This window comes from Mus caroli, unplaced genomic scaffold, assembly GCF_978045245.1.
Source record: "Mus caroli unplaced genomic scaffold, Mus_caroli_1 scaffold_10, whole genome shotgun sequence".
Taxonomy (NCBI): domain Eukaryota; kingdom Metazoa; phylum Chordata; class Mammalia; order Rodentia; family Muridae; genus Mus; species Mus caroli.
The window spans coordinates 102532316-102551367 of NW_028227265.1; the positions used below are offsets into that span (position 1 = coordinate 102532316).

The 19052-nt window shown below is 39.4% G+C and overlaps 1 protein-coding gene across 8 annotated transcripts in view; it reads right to left on the reverse strand.

The window, feature by feature from the left end:
* The window catches only part of LOC110300178 (uncharacterized), a 149190-nt gene that overhangs the window by 44934 nt on the left and 85204 nt on the right, over nt 1-19052 (reverse strand). For 6 of the 8 annotated variants that reach the window (XM_085844040.1, XM_085844038.1, XM_085844044.1 and 3 more), the window contains exons 41-47: nt 14313-14409; nt 12528-12601; nt 11033-11126; nt 8495-8589; nt 6017-6110; nt 2840-2913; nt 705-798 (exon numbers count right to left, since the gene is read on the reverse strand). In XM_085844040.1, coding sequence (XP_085700166.1) covers nt 705-798; nt 2840-2913; nt 6017-6110; nt 8495-8589; nt 11033-11126; nt 12528-12601; nt 14313-14409 — 622 coding nt within the window. The remainder of the gene's footprint in view (nt 1-704; nt 799-2839; nt 2914-6016; nt 6111-8494; nt 8590-11032; nt 11127-12527; nt 12602-14312; nt 14410-19052) is intronic. The other 2 variants (XM_085844043.1, XM_085844042.1) reach the window with 1 other exon arrangement.

The window sequence follows — 19052 nt, forward strand, 5'->3', positions numbered from 1 at the left end:
TGGAAGATGGCACAAGAGAGGGGGAGGAGTGTTGGAGAGAAGGAGCCACTGTCCTTGACAATAACTTGAGTACTTGAGTACAGATACCACTATCTACAACTGCCTATCATCATTTACTGTAAAGAAAACCTGTCGATTTAAGACTTGCTATTTCTTTCCTTAATGCATTTTCAGCAATGAGGGATATAAGGCACCCACTGGCTTTAGGTCCTACTGCTCATCGCTGAGAACTTTTGTTGCTTCTATCTTATTTATCTTCTTCCTACATTTACAGGACCACTGCCCTTTATTTTGCAAAGGATTTATTTCTAGAATCTCAACTAAAACCATGACATGATTTCCATGCAATTATTCTTTGTATCTTAGCCCATTTTAATCTTTGCTCCCTCTTCCTAAGCATTCCTCTGTTTCCTAAAATTCTCATTTTAAATAGAAGACTGATGCTCTATATCCTATTGCAGTTTCTCCAATAATATCTGGATGTGAATTCTTTCAGAAGCTTGAGAACATACACACACCTACTTAGGACTTTCTAGTTCATAAATATTTAGTGGGCAGCTTTCTTTGGTAAAGACGGTGTTCTCTGTCTTCCTGTATCAGTGGGCACTCCCTGCAAAGACTTTTATTTTGGTTGTGAGCCTTGCCTTTAGTGGTTGAGCTATCTCTGCAGCCCAACAATGACTCTCTATGCACAGAGTGCTCACCTTTGTCTTTACCAGCTCCTCTGTGTCTTCTGCTTTTTTCAGGACCCACAGACACTCGGGCACTCCACTTCAGTTGGAACCGCTCAAGGATGGGCTGATAAAATGAGCATCAGTAAGGAGCTGTCAACATTTCCTAACATCACCTTTTCCTTTCTCAAAATCAACTACATATAAAGTCACATGTGTAGAAAACCAAAAACATATTTTGAATATAGATCCTTATGTGTGCTATCTAAATACATCTGTATTTTCTCTCATGTGGTAATTGGCCATAGAAGTCTAGAGGAGACATAATTATATAAGAGACTATACAGTGCATCTTTGAACAAGAGGTTAGCTTCAGAATGCCTAGACTACTTTCAATAATCACAAACCACCAGAATTGTGAAAATGTTTATGAAAACAAATCTCATTATCCTCTTGCTGTTATAGAATTAGATAATGAGATGTTTTTCATGGACAGACATGCTCTTTCTTGCAAAAAAAAATAGACAAGAAAAGAGCCTTTCTACCATGTCCTCTTGGAATTTCGCTCATCATTGTTATAAGATTAACATTATAACTATATTAAAAGTCAATGCTTTTAGTAAGAAAATATCTGATTACATAGAGACCACATCATATAGAAAACTTTCTTAGGTTAGCAGTTAATTAAAGCATCAGAAAATTACATATGCCATGAAAGCTTTTAAAATTAAGAAAGAATAATAAAAACTATATGAATCATTCATAAGTGGTAGAACATAAAATCTAAGCTCCTAACATGTGTCTGGCACTGAGGGCCACATCTATGTCCACATGCCATGGGGATACAAGTGGCTGGTGGCTATTTTCTTTTCTGCTGCCAAGACAACGGGGAATATAAAGACACTGAGGATGGGAAGTGTTTAGTTATATCTATGATGATGGTGCATTAATAAATAAAAATACAGCAATTTCCTCTCCAGTTCATTTTACCAACTGTGAGCCCAAAGTCAAATTCTCCACTTCATTGCCTGTGTCTCCTGTCTGTATTTAGTTCATTTACTGTTCTGTCTGATGTCTCTCTGGGGGTGTGTGTGTATATGATCTTTCTGTTCTGTATCTGTGCTTGCATGTGTCTGTGCCTGTGTGTCTGTATCGGTTTCTGTCCCTAACAAAGGGCTTTGTTCTGTATTTGTATAACAGGACAGAATATGTGGGAAAAAGAACAAGGACAGTTTTTGCAGAAATATTTACTAGAGCTTTAAAGGGAAGGAATCACTGTCTGACCTTGACTACCACTCAAAATGGCAAACAGCTGTTTTCAACTATATCCACTCATTGCTTCAAATACTTATGAGATCTGAATTGTTTAAGGTTGCTGTCAGCATGTTGTGTACTCTCAGCAAATGATTACTACAACACACACACACACACACACACACACACACACACACACATGCACATACATTATTCTGTCCCAGCGAATGGAATGGTACATAGCTTGAGATTAATGTTGTACATTCGCTCAGGTTGTAAAGCTGATTACATAAACAAGGCACAGTAGGTTGCTTAAATTGTCTCTTAAAGGCTGACTAAGCTTAAGCGGCTGAGTACTTAGTAGGATACCAGGCTAAGTACATAGTTAAAAGTGATTTTAAGGCATATTATTAATTTGGTTGCAAGGTCCAGCAAAAGTTCAGTCACTTTGGTTTCAAGAGATAGTTTGATAAAACAGTGTCATGATAGAACTCTATATTCATATATTGTTAGAATGTTCGGCTATTGGGGATGATCGTCATAGCATTAATCAGGTTCTGGAGGGATTATTCTTCTACTATTCACCCTTTAAACTACCAAGTCTTCAGTTCAAATTTGGCCTATCTCTGTACTGGGACATTATAGGAATGGAACTCCAGAAGTTAGAAAAGGTTGTGATGAAAGGAATCCAAGGAGAAAGCTAAGAGAGAGTTAGTCACTGAGGATTTTGAAAACATTATGCATGGCACAATAGACGACATGTTCTAAAATTAGATATCATATACTAGACGTGATCTTATTATGATAGTGAGACAATGATGCCTCACGAGGACAGTGTAACTTATAACTGCCTTAGCCTGTTGTAAACATCACTAGTGAAAACAATCTTTAAAAATATGTAAAGTCTTGAATACCTTCCACTGCATCTTCTCACTGCCACCCCATCGCATCTGGTTCTCCTCTGGCCTTGGTTGTACCGTTGTGGACCCTGAGAGATACATATGTGTAGTTAAAATCAAACACGAGGACCAAGAAATAACCACAACAGTCTACTTAACTGGTGATACGGAAGTTGAAAAACGAAGTAATGAAGACTTGGATTTTTAATTTAACAATTAAATGCTCATTTCAGCCTAAAATTCAACTAGATGTTTACAGGCTTGGAATATGTTATTATCTAGAGATTCATACACCAAGAGGAGACACAATGTTGACATTAAGGACAAAGGCGTATGGACAAGTGTTTCCAGTCAACAGAAACCAGCACAACTCTGGAAAGAGAATTGGTAGGTACACAAAATCACATACAGTCACTCTGCACACTATTCTCTACTTTAAAACTCTATTAGGCATTTTCTTAATTCTAACTTCTTACATCTCATTATGTGAACACCTTCCTTATAAATGACTCTGACAAATGGCTCCCTTCTTAGAAGACTTGGCACAAATTGGGCCATCTCCCTTGATTCTATCTGCAATCTTTAGTTCTACTAAGTGAAAGGGAAAGAAAGGGAAAGAAAGCTAGTTCTACTAGCTAAGGGAAAGTGTATGCTTTCCCTTAGCTACCTAAGAGGGCTTACTTTTTTCCAAAAATTTACTTCCTCTTTGAGGTGTTATTTCTTCAGATATCCAACTCTCCCTTCTTTTATTAAATTATTGTTTATTTTGTATACATTTATTGTGTTTACATCATTCCGTCTTCTGTACCCTCTCACTAACCCTTCCATGCCCCTCAGCTTTTTTCTTTAATTATTATTATTACAAATTCTCTCTCCTCTCTCTCTCCCCCCTGTCTCTCTGTCTCTCTCTCTCTCTCTGTCTCTCTCTCTCACTCTCACTCTGTGTGTGTGTGTGTGTGTGTGTGTGTGTGTGTGTGTTTAAATTTACAAATATAGCCTGCTGACTCTGCTCTGTGCTACTTGGATATATATGTTATTTGGACTGACCACTTGGTGTTGGAAACTAACTAGCTAGAAAACCAATCCCTTGGCTGTAAACAACAGCTGTCTAATCCCTTGGCTGTAAACAACAGCTGTCTAATTAGACTCACAGCCCTCTCCACAGGAGAGAAACCATCCCTGGTGCTTTAAATTTATTGAACTGACCTGAGGCTAGCGAGGCCATGGAACCTGGAGGACTACCTACTGCTCATCACTTTCCTGGACCAGTATAATCTCTAACTTCTTTCTACACCCACAGATAAGTGTAGTTTTCATCCCTCATCCAAGAGTTTCTTGAAACAATAAACAAAGACCATAACAGAAGGTCACAACTGATTTTTGGGAAGCCCATGACCCATTATATTAGCTACAGCAAAACCCATACACCTACAACTTAGAGTCTGACAGATAAAGGGCCTGGAAAATCATATGAGCCAGGAAGTCTACTTGGGATTGTGTCTTCTGTATATGACAAGGAAGCTATAAGCATAAAATCTAAACAATATGGTTGTCAAATTAAGATCTAAACAATGGCCAAACCATTTGATATGGCAAAGTGTATGGGGAAATTTCAACTTCTCCACCCCTAAATGAAGAGCTACAGGCAATTATTGACTGCTGACTGAGAGAGAGCAAGAGTGAAGGTTCATGTCTGCAATGTGCTGGATATAAACCAACATGTTAGTAATGGTTAGTAACAGTATTGTCTGAGGTCTCTCCTAAAGAGTGAATTTAGAAAAATAGAGATCAGGAAGGCAAAATAATTGGAAGGCAAGACAAGAGAAGTAGAGCAGCAGTGAATGGAAAGAGCCAAGAATAAGTACGACCAGCCACAGTTGCTATGTCTCCCTACTGTGAAGAAAACCTAGTTCTCTAAGGCCTGGCACTTCAACCCCAGTGTCTTCCCAGGGATAATGATGGGTACAAGTTGGTGCTTTGGTTCCACTCAGTCTCTGAGACTCTTTGGTATTCTCTTCCTACATTTATAAAGAACTCTCTTAATTTATAAAGAACTTACTTCCATTGTTCAATGTATCTACTCTACACCAGTACCATGGTGTTTATATTTCTATAATTCTAGGGTACACCTCGAAGTCAGAAGTAGTGATACCTTTACAGAGTTATTATTGTTGCGGACTGTTTTTTATTCTTTTTTTTTATGTTGGAAATGGGTGAATGGACTCAAAACACATTTGATGGGGTTCTCGAAAATTAATAAGAATATTTTTTTAAAATGTGCCTTCTAAGCTATGCCAAGTCCACTGAGGAGCTGCTATAAGTAAGACATACCCTCATATGCTGAGTAAATTTATGAACATTTTAGAAACTGTGGTTATTTGAATAGACTAAGCCCCCACAGTCTCCTGTGTTTGAATGCTTGGACCACAGGAAGTGACACTATTAGGAGGTGTGTCTTTGTTGAAGGCAGTGTCTCACTGTGGGGGTGGGCCTTGAGATACTATGCTTGAGCTCCACCCAGTGTGGAAGAGAAAGTCTCTTCTTAACTGCCTTTGGACCAGGATGTAAAACTCTTGGCTCCTTCTCCAGCACTGTGTCTACCTGGATGCTGTTGTGCTTCCTGCCATAGTGATAATGGACTGGACCTCTGAAACTATAAGCCAGCCCCAATTAAATGGTGTCCCTTGTAAGAACTGCCTTGTTCATGGCCTCTCTTCACAGCAATAGAAACCCTAAGACAAAGCTATCACTCAAGATAATTGGTGGCAGACATGTCCAAGCCACACTGCACTTTGGGGCTTTCATGCCTTCATGAACTGTGTGGTGATGGCTGTGTGGAGATGACAACTAAGGGACAGCAGACTAACGCTGGACCTATGATCATACAAAGAAGCAGTGCCAACTTGTTAGAAGCCTTGAAATTAGATTGAGCGATGGCTGTTCATCAAGGGGGTCCACATTCTCTCCCCAGGTGGTCTGTTTTATGATTATGTAATATTGGGTCACATACATTTTCATAAGGTACTCTTGTAATGTCTCAATAATATAAAACTGATAAGATGATAAGTGACATTCAGTGTTTGGTTTTACTCCTAAATTTTGGAGTGAAATTCTTTTTGGTGAGAAGAACGTCTCTGTCTTCCTGATTTAATAGGCATTCTTACAATAACATTTTATTAACAGAGTTCTCACCTTTCTCTTCAGCGACTCCCATGTTTTCTCCACTTTCTTCAGGATTCAAAGACACTCGAGCATTCCACCTTGGTTGAAATCTCTCAGCGATGGGCTGACGAAATGAATGTCGGTGAGGAGCTGCACAGAGATTTCCTAAGGCCTTACCAAGACATGGCTAGACTTTCTTATCAAAAGCAACGAGATACAAATAGAAGATGCGTGTACGGGGAAACAAAACTCAAGATCCTTATTTGTGCTTTCTATATCACATCTGCATTTCTCTCCATAGGGTAACTGACTGCAGCTGTCCAGAGGAGACCTCATCATGGACAGAAGAGTCTGCAATGTACATCTTTAAACAAGAAGCTAACTTCAAAATGCCTGAGTAGTATGTGTAATCACCACAAAAACACCTAATTTTTAAGCAAATCTTATTCTTTTGCTACGGTAGGATGGGACATTGATAAGATCTACATGAACAGAAACATTTTGTATCAAAGAAAGAAAGGTCAGAGGAAAAGAGCCTTTATAATGTAAGCTTTATATGTAATATAAATAATAATAAATATTAAAATTATAATTAACAATAAGGTATATGTAATATAAGCTTTATAATGTAAGCTGAGGATAAATCATGCACTGTTTTAATTGGTCCTCTTGGGAATAAATATATATTAAATTTTTACAAGGAACTGGCTACATGGGTCATATGGGAAAGCTTCCTTACCTTACAGATAAATGAAAGTATAACTTATCCCATGGAAGTTTTCCAAATTCGGAGAGACTTTAAAACTACGAGGACATTCATAAGTAATGGGGCAAAAGAACTTTAAAGACAAATTCCTGAAATATGACAGGCATTTATTTTGTTCCCATGATAAAAAATTTATCTGACTGATGGGAATTACTTTCTAGAGATTTCTATTTGAATGTCCCTCTTCTAAAATCTCCCAAGATATCTTACTTCTCTTTCAGGGGGAAGCATAGATGCCACAAGAAGGATGGACTTGTACAGAGAGTAACATCTACCTTATTCCCACCCCTGACCCAAATACAACCTTCCTGAAAGGTCTCAGAGCTGAAACCTTTGCTAACAGAAGCTGTAAGGATTTTTTGGTTTCTCCTTTGGCTGCTCTCCCAATGCAGAACTGACTCTGCTCTTTCCAGTGTGTAATAGGAGGGCACTTAAAAGATACTATCTGGAGATAATTCAAGGTCAGAGAAGATAAAATGGCCACAGCAAGGCAGTATACATCATTGCTGTACCTGGATAGCATGTGTCTATCATTGTTTTCCACACATTACATATAGAAACTGAAACGGGCAAGACTTTAAGTGGAGTGTGCAATCTCAGTGTATTATAATATCAAACAAAATCAGTGTGTGGTAGTTTCCTATATCTGCTGATGTTCATCACTGAAATAATGTTAACAGTGGGTTGTCAAGTGTGGAGCTTGACACCAAAAGCTACATTCAATTCTATTTATTGTTAGTGGAGTCCAGTGAACATCCATGTTCTCATGCACAACTGAGATAATGAAGGTAGCAAGAGTCCAAAATAAGATAGATACACACATACACACACACACATACATACATACATACATACATACATACATACATAAACAGATAAAGATGATAGATAGATAGACTTTTACTCTCTGCTATGCTGCTGGTTATTGGGAAATCTTGGGTGAATTTTCAGTCATTGAGAGTGAACATCAAAGCATTAAACAGGTTTTGGAGTTCACTCTTCTACAGTTCCTACTTTAGACTACTCAGTCACCAGTTCAAATTTGTTCTCTCTATATACAAGGTTAAGATTATAGGGATGGAACACCAGCAATAAGAACAGATTCTAAAAGAAATCCTTGGACTGAGCACAAGGTCCCCAATGGTGGAGTTAGAGAAAGGACCCAAGGAGTTGAAGGAGTTTACAGCTCCATAGGAGGAACAACAATATGAACCAACCAGACCTCAGCCCCCAGAGCTCCCAGGGAGTAAACACCAACCAAAGAGTACACATGGAGGGACTCATGGCTCCAGCCACATATGCAGCAGAGAATGGCCTTGTCAGTCATCAACGGGAGGATAGGCCCTTGGTCCTGTGAAGGCTAGATGCCCTTCACAGTGAAGGGGAATGCCAGGACAGGGAAGTGAGAGTGGGTGGGTTGGTGAGTAGGGGGAGGGGGAGGGGGAAGGGAATAGGGAGGTTGCAGAGGGAAAACTGAGAGGGGATAACATTTCAAATGTAAAGAAAATAGCTAAGAAATAAAAAAAAGAAAAGAAAGAAAATAAAAAAAGAAATCAAGGATAGGACTTAGGAGGAGTTAGTTCCTGTAGATACTAAAAATGTTATACAAAAGGTTCTAAAATTAACCATTACATGATAATCTCTTTATTCCTCAGCACTACATGACTTGTATCTCACTCACCCTGGGTTAAATATTCATCACTGAGAAGACTCTAAATATGAAAATGTAAAATTCTGAGTACCTTTTGTGGCTTCTTGTCAATGGCATGCCATCCTGTCCAGTCCTCCTGTGGCCTTGGTTGTACTGTTGTGGCTCCTGAGAGATAAATGTGTGTAGCTAAAAATTAGACATAAGGACAGGTAAATAACCATAACCATCTACTTAACTGGTGATACAGATTTTGAAAATGAAGTAATAAAGAATTAGGGAGTTTGGTTTGGGTTGGGTTGGGTTTTTTGTTTGGTTTTGGTTTTTTGTTTGTTTGATTGATTGTGTTTGGTTGGTTGGTTGGTTGGTTGGTTTCTTTTTTTGTTGGTTCAGTTTGTTTGGTTGGTTGTTTTGTTTTGCTTTGGCTTTTTGAGACAGGGTTCCTTTGTGTATCCCTGGCTGTCATGAAACTCACTATATAGATCAGGTTGGCCTTGAACTCACAGAGATCCACACGCCTCTGGTTCCTGAGTGCTGGAATTACAGGCACGCATCACCAGTGCCCGACTTGGATTTTCTTTTTGTTTAATTAGGTATTTATTTCATTTACATTTCCAATGCTATCCCAAAAGTCCCCCACATGCTCCCCCACCCACCCACTCCCACTTCTTGGCCCTGGCATTCCCCTGTACTAGGGCATATAAAGTTTGTGTGTCCAATGGGCCTCTCTTTCCAGTGATGGCCGACTAGGCCATCTTCTGATACATATGCAGCTAGAGACACGAGCTCCGGGGAGTACTGGTTAGTTTATATTGTTGTTCCACCTATAGGGTTGTAGACCCCTTCAGCTCCTTGGTTACTTTCTCTAGCTCCTCCATTGGGGGCCCTGTGATCCATCCAATAGCTGACTGTGGGCATCCACTTCTGTGTTTGCCAGACCCCAGCATAGCCTCCCAAGAGACAGCTATATCAGGGTCCTTTCAGCAAAATCTTGCTAGTGTATGCAATGGTGTCAGTGTTTGGAGGCTGATTATGGGATGAATCCCTGGATATGGCAGTCTCTAGATGGTCCATCCTTTCGTCTCAGCTCCAAACTGTGTCTCTGTAACTCCTTCCATGGGTGTTTTGTTCCCAAGAAATGGGCACAGTTATCCTGAGACTTGTGTACAAAACAGATATGCAGGAGGAAGCACAGAGTTGAAGCTAAGTGTGCACATGGGGCTCCAGTGAAAGAAGCGAATGCAGCTTAAGAAACCAAATGTTTAAGTACACACAATCACAGGAGCTCACAGACTGTTGCTATTGGCCTTGGTTGTCCTCCAGAGATGGAAGGTCAATAAATGCCTGTTGCTGAAGGCACCAGTCACTTCAGGGCCCGGGGGCTCCTCTATGTTTTGGGAATCTCTCAGACAACCTTGGCCAACAACTCAACAGAGGAGTTCTCATGCCTGATTTTGACGGGTTTGTCAGGAAGTTTTTGACTCTTGCAGATAGCATTGTCAGCCCAGATGAAAATATATGTGTATAATTTTATGAAATATATTTATATGCAATATATATATATATATATATATATATATATATATATATACACACACACACACAGGCACATGTTTTTCTTTTCGAGTAGATAGTGTGAAATGAATTTATAGTTACATAATATACATCTATATATGTTTTTACACAGATGTACATGTTTTTCTTTTCAAGCAAACAGCCAACAGTATGAATCCTTATGCCTTTTTTCAGACCCCCTTACCATTGTTTTAGCCTCTTTCTTGTGTATTCCTCTTTCTCCACCCCTGACTAGAACTTCTGCACACATACATCCATAAAATTTCTAATTCCCTGATGTCCTTCCTGTTTATTCTTTCCAAATAACCCCCTGCAGCCTGGCTCAAGATTTAATGACCAAAAAGTCTCAGGTAGGCTGAGAAACTCAGACAGGAATATTGACTTGCCTAACGGGATTTTTAAGATGTTATGAATTTTCTGATCAGATCAGCACTCAAGCCTCTATTGTTGCCTAACACTTTGAGAGTGCGTGAGGACAGACATGAACAGACATGAACAGGGATCTCCCGTTCCAACCCTTTTCTGCCTGCAAAACCCCAAGCAGCCTGTACCACATGTGCGCACTCTCCCCTTCCACAGAGACTTTGGTTGTTCTAAGTAAAGAACAGCCCTGATCCTGTAGAGATTGCATTCCACTCTTAGTTCCAAGTACTCTTAGTCTCAAAATAGAGTCTCTTTGATGCTTCTGTCTTATTTTTCCTATATTTCTAATACAACTCTTTTCATTTTGTAATGAGACACCCACCTGTGTACAATGACCTCATTTCCCGCTACCTGTAACTCTTCCCATTTAAATCTTTGTTCTCTCCTCCTAAATACTCTTCCATTTCCTAAAACTTCTCATTTTAGACAAAAACTCTGATGATTTTAAATCTACTTTAGCTTTCTTACCAACACTTGCAATGTAACTTCTTTTGGAAGGTTAGGAAGAAATAAAGATTAATGTCATTTGCTAGTTTACTCTTAAGTAGAATGACCATGCTAAGCAAAAGGGTCCTATATCTTCCTGTATTAATAAGAATTCTTCCACATTACTTCTTATTAATAACGTTCTCACCTTTCTCTTGAGCAGCTCCTGTATCTTCTCCACTTTTTTCAGGTTCCATGGACGTTCGAGCTCTCCATCTCCGTTGAACTCGCACAAAGACGGGCTGTTAAAACGAATATTCATAAGGAGCTGCACAAAAGTTTCCTAACAATTTTCCTAGCATTTAGCTAGACTTCATATAAAAAAGCAACTAGATGTAAACAAAGGATGGATGTACAGAACGACAAAATAAGTAAACAAAGAAATAAAAAATGTGACAAGATCCTTATTGATGTTCTCTCCATAAGGTCTGTACTTTCCTTCCTATGGTAACTGACCACAGAAGTCCAGAGGAGGTCTCATCAGAGACAGAGAATCTGTACTGCATCCTTAAACAAGAAGTTAACTTCAAAATGCCTACTTAGTGTTTGCAACAATCACAAAACTCATGAGATTTGAATATACATATATGTGTAGGCAGGCATGTACATACTACACATACAAATCTTATTCTTTTGCTGTGCAAACTAGTGTTTGCAATAATCATAAGAAATCACGTAATTTGAACATATCTATGTATGCTCACACAGTTATCACTGGTGACATTGCTGATGATCTCCCATTTGCTTGTCTTTGTTAGGGCTACTTTTTCTTTCTTTTATATATTTTATTGCATAATAATACAAGTATAATGTTATTTTCTTAAGCACCAGAAGGTATTTGATGGGTCAGCTGTAGCTCTAACTCCATTCTTCATGCCTTCTTATTTTTATTTTTTGAGATGATCCTTCAGTTTCAGCTTCCTAAGTATAAGACTAAGACATAGGTGTATGCCAGCCTTTCCAGAATCCATCCTGTTAATTTCAGCCTATCCCAATAATTGGGAATGCCTATCCCAATGTATTCTAACACCAAGCAAAGTTGGTGTATAATATTTTGTTATATTTGTTGATGTCCATTACTGAATTAACAATGAAATTAAAAGTTATTACTATGGAACATAACACCAGAGGGGCCCGTCTAGAAGATAACATTCTATTTATTTTTGGTGGGGTCCAGTGTACATCTATATTCTCATGCATACCTGTGACCATGAAGGCCAAAGAAAAATAAAGCCTTACCCTTTACTATACTGTTGTTCTTGGGTGAATTTTCAGTCATTGGAAATGAACATCAGAGCATTAATTGGGTTTGGAAAGTTTACTTCTTCTACAGTTCCTACTTTAAACTAATTAGTCATCAGTTCAAATTTGGTCTATTTCTGTACTACGTAGGGTGTTATGGAAATGGAACTCCAGGAATAAGAAAAGGTTGTGAAAGAAATCCAAGAATAGGACTTAGGAGACGTTAGTTCCTGTAGATATTAAAAATGTTATGCATGGCACAGTTGACAAGTCTCTAAATTTAACCATTAGATAATAATCTCTTTATTCCCCAGCACTACGTGACTTGTATCTCACTCACCCTGGGTTAAATATTCATCACTGAGAAGACTCTAAATATGAAAATATAAAGTTCTGAGTACCTTTTGCGGCTTCTTGTCAATGGCATGCCATCCTGTCTGGTCCTCCTGTGGCCTTGGTTGTACTGTTGTGGCTCCTGAAAGATACATATGTGTAGTTAAAATCAGACCTGAGGACAGTAACCATTACCATCTGCCTACTTAACTGGTGTTGCCGATGTTGAAAAGATAAGTAATGAAGAATTGGATTTTTAATTTAACAATTAGATGCTCATTTCAGCTTAAAATTCAGCTACATATTTACTGGCTTGAGAAATTTATACAGTTATCTATAGAGGCATATGCCAAATACACACATAGGAGGAGGTACAATGTTGAAGTTAAGCATGTGTTGAAGATGCACACACAAAAGGTTCCAGTAAACAGAAACTAACACAACACCGGAAGTAGAATTGGTAGGTACATGAAATCTCACACAACCACACCGCACATTCTCTATCTGGGGAGAGAAATATGTTTCTATGCATTTTCTTTGTTAAATTACATCTTCTTACACTTCTTATCTCCCTCCTGTCTGACATACTTTTGCTCTACTTTTTGAGCAACTTCTTCCTCCAAATAAAACTCAGCACAAAATCTGCCATTTTTCTAAATAATAGTTCTCGTCATCCAGGTTAATATGTATGCATTTAACTCCCTTAGGAGGTTTGCCCAGTATCAATGGAAAGAGAGGCCCTCGGTCCTGTAAAGGCTTAATGCCCTATTGTAGGGGAAATGCAAGGTTGGGGAGGTGGGAGTGGTTAGGTGGGTGGGAGAACACTCTCATAGAAGCAGGGGGAGGAGGGATAGGATAGTGGGTTTCTGGGAGGGACTAGAAAGGGGGATAACATTTGAAATGTAAATAAAGAAAATATTCAATAAAAAAAGAGGTTTGCCCAGTTTTCAAAATTTTCATTTTTGTTGGAGTTGTTGATTATTCCTTCAGACTTAATTCCTTTGATCATGGCCTCATGATGACAATCGTCATACTCTACTCAATGATCATTTCTTGAGTTTTTACTAGGCTTATGCTCTGGGATTTGGGGAATGTAGAGAAATGAGACAATGTTGACCAAACACAGGTATTGCCTGAGATGAATTATAAATGCTAAATTTATGAAGCTAGAGAGAAAGAAAGAACAGAAGTGTGTATGTCAGGGGACTGGCAGGATTGTTGTAGAGCACAGAATGCTTGAATGGAGGCGCAGAACCATATGGCATTAACTTACATGTTTGACTGGCCAGAGCTGCTTCTGTTTATCTACTGTGAAGAACACCTAAATGTGCAAGACCCAGTTTTCCAGCCCCAATGTCTTTCTGGAACTGAGGCTTCCAGGATGCCTGGTGGCTTCTAACTTAATCTCTAACACTCTGATGCTCCTGTATTATATTACAATATCTCTCCCTAGCTTTCTAATACAGCTCCCCTTCAATTTTATAAAGAATTTATTTGCATACTCTCCCCTATACACACCTGCCTGACTCCTTTCATTTAATCCCTGCAACTTTGTCTATTTTAGTCTTTGTTCCTTCTCTTTAAACATTCTTCCATTTCCTAATATTTCTCATATTGAATAAAGATATTAATATTTCCAATCACATATCAACTTTCTCAAGGAAAAGTTCAATGATGTAACCTCTGTCAGAGACTTGAAAAAGACACAAGGTTTTAATTACATTTGAAATGTAAAAAAAGACTAGTTTTTATTTCATGAATATTCACTGGGCAATTGTCTTTGGTGAAGAGAACAGCTCCATCTTCCTGTTTTAACAGGCATCCCTTGCTATGACCATTAATAGAGTTCTTACCTCTGTCTTCAGCAGCTCTTGTATTTCTTACACTTTTGGGGGGATCTATTGACACTCGAGTATTCCGTTTCAGTTGAAGTCTCTCAAATATAGCCTGCTAAAATTAGGATCAGTAAGGAGTTGCACAGAGATTTCCTAACTACTCGCCAGGAACATCACAATTTCCTTTCTTAAAGCAACTAGATATAAACCAAGTAAGCATGCCCTTCAAGACAAGTATGGATATATAAACATATAAATGGCAGATAGATGATACATAGATAGATAGATAGATAGATAGATAGATAGATAGATAGATAGATAGATGATAGATAGATGATAGATAGATAGATAGATAGATAGATAGATAGATAGATAGATAGATTCTTACATATGCTTTCTACATAATGTCTTTGTTTCTTCATGCAATGACTGAACAGAAGTCCATAGATTTATGTTTTTACTTTGGAAGTAGTTGGAATTTGAGCAGTGATGAAAGACTGTGTAAGAAATCTAAGGATAAGGTTTAGGGAGTTAGTTACTGTAGATCCTGAAATCATATACTGTACAACTAAAGAGGAAGAGGAATGTTAAATTAAATACTAAATGATGGTCTCATTTCTCTTTAAGGCTGTTCAGAGTTAGAGAACCCCTGCCTTCACCAATGAAAAGAATCTTAGTTTGAAAATGCAAACTCGAGGGCCACAAGCCTCTCCGGTCAGAAAAGCGCAGGGGTAGCTAGGGCGCAGGGTCAGCTGACACTCGCCAGCTACCCACAACACCCGCCACAGGATCTTAAGACTTCTGGTGAGTGGAACACAGCTTCTGCTCCAATCCAATTGCACCTGAGACTGCATTAGTTAGGGAAGCAGAAAACCGGCCTGAGTAGGATCACAGGCCTCTTCCGGCCGGACCAGCACCAGGGTAGCTAGAGCACAGGGTTGGCTGAAACCCGCCAGCTACCCAGGACCCCCGCCACAGGAGTTTGAGACTGTTGGTGAGTGGAACACAGCTTCTACTCCAGTCCAATCACGCGGGACCTGAGACTGCTTTGGTTGGGGAGGCAGAAATCCGGCCTCAGTAGGGCCACTAGGCTCTCCGGTCAGAAAAGCACCAGGGTAGCTAGGGCGCAGGGTCGGCTGACACTCGCCAGCTACCCACAACACCCGCCACAGGATCTTAAGACTTCTGGTGAGTGGAACACAGCTTCTGCTCCAATCCAATTGCACGCGGGACCTGAGTCTGCATTAGTTAGGGAAGCAGAAAACCGGCCTGAGTAGGACCACAGGCCTCTTCCGGCCGGACCAGCACCAGGGTAGCTAGAGCACAGGGTTGGCTGACACTCGCCAGCTACCCACGACCCCCCCCCACAGGATTTTGAGACTGCTGGTGAGTGGAACACAGCTTCTGATCCAATCTTTAAACAGTGACAACGACAACAACTAAACCCAGAGATTACCAGATGGCGAAAGGTAAACGTAATAATCTTACTAACAGAAACCAAGACCACTCACCATCATCAGAACCCAGCACTCCCACTTCGCCCAGTCCAGGGCACCCCATCACACCGGAAAAGCTAGACATGGATCTAAAAGCATATCTCATGATGATGGTAGAGGACTTCAAGAAGGACTTTAATAACACACTTAAAGAAATACAAAGGAACACTGGTAAACAGGTAGAAGACAGTAAAGAGGAAGCACAAAAATCCCTTAAAGAATTGCAGGAGAACACTGCTAAAGAGTTACAAATCCTTAAAGAAAAACAGGATAACATAATCAAACAGGTAGAAGTCCTTACAGAAAAACAGGAAAACACATCCAAACAGATGATGGAATTGAACAAAACCATACTAGACCTAAAAAGGGAAGTAGACACAATAAAGAAAACCCAAAATGAGGCAACACTGGAGATAGAAACCCTAGGAAAGAAATCTGGAACCATAGATACGAGCATCAGCAACAGAATACAAGAGATGGAAGAGAGAATCTCAGGTGCAGAAGATTCCATAGAGAACATCGGCACAACAATCAAGGAAAATGTAAAATGCAAAAAGATCCTAACTCAAAACATCCAAGAAATACAGGACACAATGAGAAGACCAAACCTACGGATAATAGGAGTGGATGAGAATGAAGATTTTCAACTCAAAGGACCAGCAAACATCTTCAACAAAATTATAGAAGAAAACTTCCCAAATCTAAAGAAAGAGATGCCCATGAACATACAAGAAGCCTACAGAACTCCAAATAGACTGGACCAGAAAAGAAATACCTCCCGACACATAATAATCAGAACAACAAATGCTCTAAATAAAGATAGAATACTAAAAGCAGTAAGAGAAAAAGGCCAAGTAACATATAAAGGCAAGCCTATCAGAATTACACCAGATTTCTCACCAGAGACTATGAAAGCCAGAAGATCCTAGACGGATGTTATACAGACACTAAAAGAACACAAACTCCAGCCCAGGCTACTATACCCAGCCAAACTCTCAATTAACATAGATGGAGAAACCAAAGTATTCCACGACAAAACCAAATTCACACATTATCTCTCCACGAATCCAGCCCTTCAAAGGATAATAACAGAAAAAAAACAATACAAGGACAGGAACCACGCCCTAGAAACAACAAGAAGGTAATCCCTCAACAAACCTAAAAGAAGACAGCCACAAGAACAGAATGCCAACTTTAACAACAAAAATACAGGAAACAACAATTACTTTTCCTTAATATCTCTTAATATCAATGGACTCAACTCCCCGATAAAAAGACATAGACTAACAAACTGGCTACACAAACAAGACCCAACATTTTGCTGCTTACAGGAAACTCATCTCAGAGAAAAGGATAGACACTACCTCAGAATGAAAGGCTGGAAAACAATTTTCCAAGCAAATGGTATGAAGAAACAAGCTGGAGTAGCCATTCTAATATCTGATAAGATTGACTTCCAACCCAAAGTCATTAAAAAAAAAAGACAGGGAGGGACACTTCATACTCATCAAAGGTAAAATCCTCCAAGAGGAACTATCAATCCTGAATATCTATGCTCCAAATACAAAGGCAGCCACATTCATTAAAGAAACTTTAGTAAAGCTCAAAGCACACATTGCACCTCATACAATAATAGTGGGAGACTTCAACACACCACTTTCACCAATGGACAGATCATGGAAACAGAAACTAAAAAGGGACACAGAGAAACTAACAGAAATTATGAATCAAATGGATCTGGCAGATATCTACAGAACATTCTATCCTAAAACAAAAGGATATACCTTCTTCTCAGCACCTCATGGTACCTTCTCCAAAATTGACCACATAATTGGTCACAAAACAGGCCTCAACATATACAAAAATATTGAAATTGTCCCATGCATCCTATCAGATCACCATGGACTAAGGCTGATCTTCAATAATAAAATAAATAATAGAAAGCCAAACTTCACGTGGAAACTGAACAACACTCTTCTCAATGATACCTTGGTCAAGGAAGGAATAAAGAAAGAAATTAAGGACTTTTTAGAGTTCAATGAAAATGAAGCCACAACATACCCAAACTTATGGGACGCAATGAAAGCATTTCTAAGAGGAAAACTCATAGCTCTGAGTGCCTCCAAAAGGAAACTAGAGAGAGCACACATTAGCAGCTTGACAACACACCTAAAAGCACTAGAACAAAAGGAAGCAAATTCACCCAAGAGGAGTAGACGGCAGGAAATAATCAAACTCAGGGGCTAAATGAATAAAGTGGAAACAAGAAGAACTATTCAAAGAATCAACCAATCAAGGAGCTGGTTCTTTGAGAAAATCAACAAGATAGATAAACCCTTAGCCAGACTCACTAGAGGGCACAGGGAAAGCATTCTAATTAACAAAATCAGAAATGAAAAAGGAGACATAACAACAGATCCTGAAGACATCCAAAACACCATCAGATCCTTCTACCAAAGGCTATACTCAACAAAACTGGAGAAACTGGATGAAATGGAGAAGTTCCTAGACAGATACCAGGTACCAAAGTTGAACCAAGATCAGGTTAATGATCTAAACAGCCCTATATCCCCCAAAGAAATAGAAGCAGTCATTAATAGTCTCCCAACTAAAAAAAAGCCCAGGACCAGATGGGTTTAGTGCAGAGTTCTATCAGACCTTCAAAGAAGATCTAATCCCAGTTCTTCACAAACTATTCCACAAAATAGAAACAGAAGGTACTCTACCCAACTCATTCTATGAAGCCACAATTACTCTGATACCTAAACCACAAAAAGACCCAACAAAGATAGAAAACTTCAGACCAATATCCCTTATGAATATTGATGCAAAAATCCTCAATAAAGTTCTTGCTAACCGAATCCAAGAACACATCAAAACAATCATCCAGAAAAAGCACCGGGGCAGCTGGGGCGCAGGGTCTGCTGACACTCGCCAGCTACCCACAACACCCGCCACAGGATCTTAAGACTTCTGGTGAGTGGAGCACAGCTTCTGCTCCAATCCAATTGCGCGGGACCTGAGACTGCATTAGTTAGGGAAACAGAAACCAGCCTGAGTAGGACCACAGGCCTCATCCGGCTGGACCAGCACCGGGGTACCGTCAGCTACCCACGACCCCCGCCGCAGGATTTAGAGACTGCTGGTGAGTGAAACACAGCTTCTGCTCCAATCTTTAAACAGTGACAACGATAACAACTAACCCCAGAGATTACCAGATGGCGAAAGGTAAACGTAATAATCTTACTAACAGAAACCAAGA